Consider the following 9078-nt stretch of genomic DNA (forward strand, 5'->3'; position numbering starts at 1 on the left):
GATTGCCAGTCTGTTTGAACAGATTCTGACTTTCCTGTTTTGGAAGATTTTTCATTTATGGGCTGTTTGATTTCTGATTTGTTTTCCACGACCTAAAGGGATTCTAAACAGTATATAATCATCCTTAAGTCGTTGGTTTTTGATCATCTCTCTTGGTGTATTATTTTCCAAATATTTTTCAAGTTTTAGAGAGACTTTTTATTATGTGAAGAACTTGAGTCCAACAAGTTCTTAGTGGTTTATTACAGTGTACTTCTGTATTGTTTTCTTTGTGTTAATTGTGCAGGTTGAACACACTTGGACATTGGTCATCAAGCTTCGGGAGAAGTCTTGTACGTGAGTCACTTTTCGGGAGGAAAAGTGCAAGTGTTATGATTTGAAGGGAGTTCAAGATCTTAGCACTTCATAAATTTGATTAGAAGTTTAGATTACAACAGTTGCGACAAATTCAAGAGGGGGTCTTTATTTGTATAAGTCAATTTGGTTTTGTAATCATTTAGATATTCTTCTAATAAATTTCATTCTCTGGGCGTGGCCTCGTGGACTAGTAGCAATCTGCAAAGATTGCTGATATCACGTAAAAATTCGTGTGTTCTTTACTTTATGTTCGTTTTTATCTTCTGGTCACAAACTGTTTTAAACATATCAGGTATCTGTTTAAATATTTCTGTAACAGTTTAACAATTAATTATTTAATTTAAATAATTAAGTTGGTAATCTTAAAAAACGGAATTTCAAAAGTAATGGTGGTTATGGTGGAAAATGTGGTATTGTATGCTTAATAAGTCAAGATGAAAGACATGAAATACACTGTCTTGTATTGAAAAACATTGATGATATTCAACCTTACATCGAGTAAGTTATTTTTGACAGTACGATATGATAAAACATTGTTGTGATATTTGTATTGATTCATACTAATTTTGTATACATTTATTAAGGGATCATTTAGTTTGGATTCGAGAAAATATTCATCTAAGTCAAAGAACCAAAAATGGGTCCAAGATGAAAAATATAGTATAATTTTTCTATATGTTTTGAATTTATTTCTACTAATATAATTCTAATTAAAGTTTTGTTTCTTTGTTTTTTTCAGTTCACCTTTGACAAACCATATGCTACTCAAGAAATTGAAGAAGTTAGAGAAGAATGAGCGATGTCACTTTTACAATTGGTTAGAGCAAAATGAAATATGTTATAAGCTAGCTTACACATGTGGTATATGAGAAATTTAAATTTCTTTTGGGTTTTTTTTTTTTTTGCATTTTTACAGTACTTTCTTTTGAAATTTTAGAAATCTAACATATACAATACATTTTGGACAATCAATGGGATATACTTTTTAAAGCAAAATGAAAAATGTAGCTGCATTATTTTTGAAAAAATTTAACTTTTAAGGGCACATGAAGAGAGCCTTATAAACTTTATTTAAAGAAACTCAACAAGATCTTTAAGGACACGCATTGCGAGCCCTAAAAACTTTATTTAAAGGCATTCAACGAAATCTTTTAGGACACGCATTGCGAGCCCTAAAAAATATTATTTTAGAGCTCAAATCTCAATTTTAAGGCTTTCAAATAAAAGGTTCGCAGGGCGCGAGCCCTAAAAAGCCTTTTTTTTAGTAGTGGATCTAGGAGAAAACTAGTAATCTAGGTGAGTTAGAGAGAGAGAGAGTGGAGAGTGATCAGTTCACCAAATCTTAAATTTACCCCTTAAATAGTGTAGGAGCTGTAGTCATTAGTGTTAACCAATGAGATTGGAGCATTTTGAAATAATTTTTGGAGCCAGAAACACGTAATTGTACGAATTTGTATAGACAGCCCACGCAATACATCACCTCCATGCAGACGATGCGTCACTCCTATGTAGGCGATGCATCGCCTGTCGTAACTTTTGTAAGACAGGCGATGCAACACAGTCTTCTCTGACTTATCACCCTGTACATCAACCCAAAATATCTCCAAATTCCTCCAAACTTTTTGGATACTCTTATATACTCCAAAGAAATACTTTGGACCTAAAAAGATAATTTTTAAATGCCTACAAGAAAAGTCAAACCGCTCATGTTGACTTTACTGAAATCGTAATGATTTTGCACCTCTTTATACATGACCAATGTCATTATGTATTTAACCAATCCTAATAGCCACAGAGCCAATTCCTTATTAGGGGTTGAAATTATAAAACTATAAATAATAATAGGTTTTACAATTATTCGATTTTATATTTTGAGGCCAACGATTCCAAACCGCTTGGCATATAAGCGGAATGACTCCTGCTTCTGCACTTTATTATATAAATATTATATATCAATTGTTTTAATGTAAAAGTGTTGTGCAAGTGCTATCCATAAGTACACTTCTGTGTACTATTCTGACTATTTATTTATAGGGTGAAGGCCCATTTTTTATTTTAATATACAATTTCAACTCATGATAACCGGTTTTGGTTACCGGTTGGATTTTTTTATATTAAAAAATTAATTGAATAGGGATATAAATGTCTTTCCATATAAAAGTAGTATGTTGAGCGGGTTAGTATGCATACAATGTAATATCCAACTGCACATTATTTATAAAATTTAGCACAGAGATTTAATAAAAGTTAAACAGCTGTTGCTCTAGGATTCACATTTATATATATATATATTGTTGCTAGAACTCATGGCCTTCAACATTTATATTAATTTCTTTGACTTGAAATATGATTATCAACTATTTATTTAGCTTTTTATAATTTTTGGAAATACATGGTTAAATTATTTTCTTAATAATGAGAATTTGATTGTAAACTTATTATTTTAAAATTAAAAATTCTAGTTATTTAAATTACAATGTTCAAAATCATATGGGAATTGGGGTTATTTTAAAAAAATAAAATTTAGTTTATATTGTATGCAATATATTTATGAAAGACATAGTGCTTAAATTTGACAAAGTTATATAATAACAATGTATCATATTAAATAATTGAGTAAGTAACACAACATTCAACAAGTTCGTAAAATAGGTAGTAGCTATCTAGAACTTACGATACCCGAAATTAACTAAGGCATTATAACATGTGGTATGATAGTGTTTTCCATGGATGGTAGAGACAATGAATTTTTTGTGTGAATTTAGGTACCGAACCAAAATGGTCGATCTGTGGCTGACGTGACAACAAATTCGTAGTCCCTTGATGTAAGGTTCGGAGAGCGTAGGATTGGACCTTCAAAGAGTTTACAAATGCTTGTTGGTTCATTGTACATGACATCTTCGTATATGACATATAGTCCCACCTCATTGAGAGCGTAGACTTTTCCATTGTTGTACCTAACACTTGAAATTCCTGTGTTGTAAAAACTATTTCTTTGGACCGGCACCTTTTAATATTTCATCGGAGTTAGTGTTCTGACAGGGATAACCACCACATGGTCCTCCTTCATTTGAATTTCATTACCCCTGTTGTTTAGCACATCAGTTTCATATCCCATAACCACGGTGTCCTCATTATAATGAACACACTTTACTTTGGATATATAGTGAGAAAGTTGTATTTGACGTGTAGTGCATGATCGAAGATCAAAAAAATGGAGAATATGGTTTGTGCAGTTGACACCGTCTATTCCATTTGCATTCGGTGCCCTATAATGATTCACTTAATTTGTTATTGGATATGTTTGGCAATAAAAATTCATATGTAGGGTGGAATATATTTTACATTTAATAAAAATAATTAATTGAAAATAAATTACCTATAATAATCAGGCAATGTGATATCACCCTCTTGGTGCTGGACATGAGTGGCCATGATTTCCCCAATCTCTACTGTTGATGTGAGGACACGTTTTGGTGTGGTAGAATTCACATCCTAGACAGTTACAACTCTTTTGCTAGTAGTGACAACGAGATGATTGTTTCTCCAGTGTATTGCACATGAGAATTGAAAATCATGTAATGGTTGAGCTAGATGCCACTACAAGATCCTATCTCCATTAATTACGTCGTATAGTCTTACTTTATTCCCACCAGCCACCCCGTATAACATACCATTTCGAGAGGGAGCGTGGTAATCGGTGGTGGATATTGGACACGGTAGATCGGGATCATCTTGTTGGTGTATTATCCCTGCTTTGAATTCAGTAGTATCCTATTCCCACGTGGAAAAGGAAGATGTTTCCATAAAATTGTTGGAGTTCTATCGGTGTCCATCGCTTCTATCTCCCAACACTTACTCCAGCAACATGAATTGAATTGGTCTGATGGATAGAATATTTTTGCCACAAAAGAAAATATTTGTTAGTGAATATAATTTTTCTTAGTTATATATATTGAAATTAAATATAAAATGTTATAAAATTGAATTACCTTGTTTTGCTTGTAGATAAATAATCAACATGTTTTGTCATCATATGTGAACATAGCTTGGTTTGACCTTGATCTTAAAATTGTTGCATAAGTTGCCTGTGTACTTCCAAAGTACCGTCGATCATAGGTATGCGTTTCATGACAGTTGGTATTTGGATCTAGACCACCTCGAAGGAAGAAGTCATTATAACCTATCCGCAGGTTTTGTATTGTTACATGCTCTCGAAGACGTGATCTGATTGGGAACGTGAGTTCCATAATCAACTGAAAATAAGATAATTATTATTCATGCAATGATAGTGTTAAATAATAATAATAACAAATATATTTATTTTCATTGAATTTAACATATAAAAAAAACATATATAGATCAGTATGTTAGGTGGATTGATTTTGAAAATATGATCAATACATAAACGTAGTAATAACTATTACAAAATGATTCCATGATTTTACTATTGAGAGATAGTGATCTTATAAATAATATCTTGTACACAATAACGTTGCGTCCAATAGGTTGTGCATTACACATGATTATCATAATCATTCCCAAAAAACTCTTGCGTTGAATAAGGCATATCACTTTCACCTCTCGCGTTTTCATTCCTTGATTATGTGTACCGATCGATACTAACACTGCTTGTGCTTGCCCTTCTTCCTCTTCCATTTTTGCGGCCGCGATTGGGACATGTTCGACTATTGTGACCAAGGGCACTACATGCTCCACATGACCTTTGTTTGAAACCTAATCCGGCTGTTGGAATCCCATGCCCATTGTCCCTTCGTTGCCCTAGATTTCCTTGACCTTTTGTCCTGACTCTAACTGGGTCTTGCATTATGTTAGGATTTTCTCGGTACGATCTCCTCATGGATGCGTCTTGTGATACTCCTTGGATGTCCATAACTTCCTTGAAAATGGCAGTGAGATGAGCAATTTCCTCCTTTGCTGTGTTATAATATTGTGGTTACTTAGACGCGTAGAAGTTTATCATGGTAGCATCTGAATTAAGTGCACCAAATCTTGACATTTCGCAATGCATAGACTCTTCTTGAATAGGTTGGCTTATCTCCATGTTTTCCGGATGGGATTTTGGGATTATTCTTACGCAACATTACTTCATCATTGCCCAAATATATCTGCATGGGTAACCGTTAGTCTCATAGAATAAGCAACTGCATTCGAAATGGTTCGTTCCAAGGGTACGAGTGACCTTATGTCTCGTTTGACCGTCTAAAAAATTTTCAACATTGAAGATAGTGTGATTTGCATGATCTTCATAGTTGCTGATGAAATACGCATTTTCTCTTTTGATTTCCGACTCAACTTTGTAGTACATTTCTCGGGTGTAGAATTTTGCACACTGATCATAATAAATACTAAGAGCATCTGAGGATGGGAGATTAGGGAGCGTGTGCTTCATTGTAAAGTCATTTTCTCTTTCGATGTGCTGTATTTTTGTCACCACGATGTCAATGGCTGTAACGATCTCACGTAGGGTGTATCTCTTCAAAAGGAATTTTTTTCGGCAGAAATTCATTAACTCACAATGCTGTGTTGTTCTCATTCCAGCAACAAACTGCCCATGGAGGTAGGATTCTGCCCACATTCGCTTTCTTCTGTATTAGAGTTGGCACCATTCACTGTCTTCCATTTGATATGTCTCCATCCACTCTTTCCATTTGTTCTCAAACACCTCCTCGTTGTAGTATGAGTACAACAAATTATTGAATGCTTTTGTGAATCTAGGATCATTACGAACCCTTGATGCATTTGTGCTTAGATGCCAAGAACATAATCGATGTGTGGATTTCGAAAGTATTTCTTTTATTGCCTCATGCATTGCATTATCCCCGTCTGTGACCACGACTGAAGTTTTTTTTTTTTTTTTTTTTTTTATGGTGACATTCTAAGAATGCTCTTAGCATCCATGAGTAATTCTCCATTTTCTCATTTACGAGCAACGCAAACCCAGAAATAAAAGTGGAGAAATGGTGGTTCACACCCATCAAAATGCACAATGGCTTGTTGTGCGTGTTGGTCATGTACGTTGTGTCAAATTCTATCACATCCCCAAATGCCCGGTAGTCAATTCTTGCAGTCCCGTCAGCCCAGAATACGTTGGCGAGTTTGTTTTCTATGTCAGCTTGGTGGTACACAAAAAAATTTGGTTATCGTGTAGAAAGAAAATCCAAGAATCCTAATGCACCTTCTGCATCAATTTCTAATTTTTCTTCCCTAATTGCTCCTGTGACTTTATTGTACACATCTCTAACTTGACATGGCATTCTCTCATAACCTCCCGACTGCATAGAAATATGGAACATAATTTGAGAAGTTTTTATCCTGACTGAGTTCATCGAATGAACTTGTGCAAGCAAACCATCGGATACCACATGATTATTCTTGAGGAATTGCAACTCAGGGACCAATACCATTTCATGACTATGTTCATGGCTAAATTCTTTTGCCAACCATAAGTCATTATCTTTCATATGAACCACTCTGAGAGCTGCCTGACATCCAGATCTTGTGATTGATCTTGATCGTTTTTTGCGATTGGGCACATTCACATATTCGCTCCGTCTATAACCTTCTCTTGTACAAACCCACATTCTCATTGATACTACCCCATTTCTTCTCTTCACGTCATCTGACCTTTTTCCAAACCCCATCCATTTTGCATGTATTTCGTAGAACGACTCCCACTTATCAACCGAATCTAGATACTTACCAACAATGTCCATTTTTTCTAGTTCATTAATTGTTTTAGTTATATTTAACTCATGTATTATCGAAGCCCACTCAGGATTTGAACTTGTATCAACGTCTACCATCGGTAAGGAAATTGTAAAATTTCTTAAGTTTACCATGTTATATTTTGTTCAGTTTAAATAAATATGGAATATGGAATAAGCCCATTTATTATTGGGCATTTTGACACGCTATTGTGATTGGGCTACATATTTAAATGAAAATGGGCTCAATTTATGTGTGTTGTACTTTTAGTAATACTCATATTTGCTAGGCCATGAATAGTTGGGAAAAAGGATATTCAAATGTACTTTCAGCACTTGGTATTAATATTTTTTGACAATGGTTTTGGGTAAGTAATAATGTATTTTAAAATTTTCTAATTATTATTATTTTTTTGTTTTTAATATTCTATGATTAATTATTTTTTTGTTCTTAATATTCTATAATTATATCTAAACACAATTTTATTCTAATAAATTTTGTGCATAGATAGTTTAAGGTACATCAATATGGTTAAAGTACAAAAGCTATAAAGAAAAATAAATATGGGCGAGTAACCAATTAAACAATGTATGCAAAGTAAATTTAAATAAAATATGATAAAGTGGATAAGTTAAATATTAAAGAGAATAATTACCTGAAGAAAAGCAGTGCATCCGTCTATGTGATATGTAGAATTAGAATGATACTTGCCAATGGATTTCATTAGTGTACTGTACGAGTGGTCGACCCAGTTGTAAGACCGAATCTTGGTGGCATCACTTACTAAATTTATGTAACTGGCTCGAATATCCGGTCTAGCACTAGGGACCAAGATGCTCCCAACAATCATAAGAATGAAATTCCCTAGGAAAAAATCATCAGCCAGCTTGTAATTAATAAGACTTCTCTCCAAATATGCAAGAGTGATTCGAGGTTTGCCACCCAAAATCCTAGCCTTCAAATCCTTATTACGGACCCTTTCATCAGCTTCAATTGGAAAGTTTCCATTGGGAATGTCCATGACACGTTGTAAATTCCTACTTGATAATGGAATCTTCTTCCCATACAAATTGAGACTGTTACTACCCACATCAACCCCTTTAACAAGCCACTGAACTAGTGGAGTGTAAACATGTGGAAAATCTACCGTAGATATGAACCAAATCCAACAGCTACTACCATGGCTTTTTGTTCATTAGATAAGAAACTCACTATCCTAACTACCTGTTCAAAAGAACATCTAGTAACTATGTCACGTGAATCAACCTCTAAGCCAACCTCATCTTCTTCAGACTTATCCCCCTTTTTAGTTTCCGTACTGTCATCATCAATTGAAGACGTCGCTTCCTTCTGCTTCTTAGACTTGCTACAAGAAGCTGTATTAATTTTTTTTTTCTTCAGAGACTTGCTTGGGGAAGCTGTATTGAAAGCAACCCTCCACTTTCCAGCAAGCTCCTTCTGCATCGACATGAAACCAAATAATACCATTAATCATTGCTAATAAATAAAACATGAAAAATACAAAGTGTGATTATATTCCAAGTACAGTATCATACCCCAGAAAGCTGAAGTCGATTCTGCTCTCTTATAGTGACCTCCATTTTTCGGGTTGTTTCTGCAGCCATTTTCTCCATTGTAACACTCCTAAGATAATAGAACATAGTAAACATTAAATACAAAATAATGTGGCCAGATAATCAATACTCAACATACTAATTGAAAAAGACAATGTTAACAAATACCCACATTAAATCAATCACATTGCCCTTCTTAGCAACGACCCTTTCGTTTTTAACCACACCCTTCTTAGCCACCTTATCATTACCAGCCACAACACCGTACTTCCGTTTAATCGTCATTTGAAAAGTGATTAATCTGTTATGGCTAGCATAGGGATTTAGGCAACAACTAAATAATTTAGCTTGCAAAAAATCAAGAATTAGCTCCAAAATTAAGGAGAATTCTACTTGTAAACTTATACAACCTCTAGTT

At 34.2% G+C, this 9078-nt stretch overlaps 1 protein-coding gene across 1 annotated transcript; it reads right to left on the minus strand.

Moving 5' to 3' along the window:
- Window positions 1-6518: 6518 nt before the first annotated feature.
- On the minus strand, window positions 6519-7094 carry LOC133823958 (uncharacterized). The gene has a single exon (XM_062256813.1). The coding sequence runs from the start codon at window positions 7092-7094 to the stop codon at window positions 6519-6521; it is 576 nt and encodes a 191-aa protein (XP_062112797.1).
- Between the last annotated feature and the right edge of the window lie 1984 nt (window positions 7095-9078).

This window comes from Humulus lupulus, chromosome 3, assembly GCF_963169125.1.
Source record: "Humulus lupulus chromosome 3, drHumLupu1.1, whole genome shotgun sequence".
NCBI classification, from domain to species: domain Eukaryota; kingdom Viridiplantae; phylum Streptophyta; class Magnoliopsida; order Rosales; family Cannabaceae; genus Humulus; species Humulus lupulus.

Excerpts from the sequence above, each read along its gene's own strand:
- LOC133823958 (XM_062256813.1), bottom strand. The coding sequence starts at position 7,094 with ATGGACATTGTTGGTAAGTATCTAGATTCGGTTGATAAGTGGGAGTCG.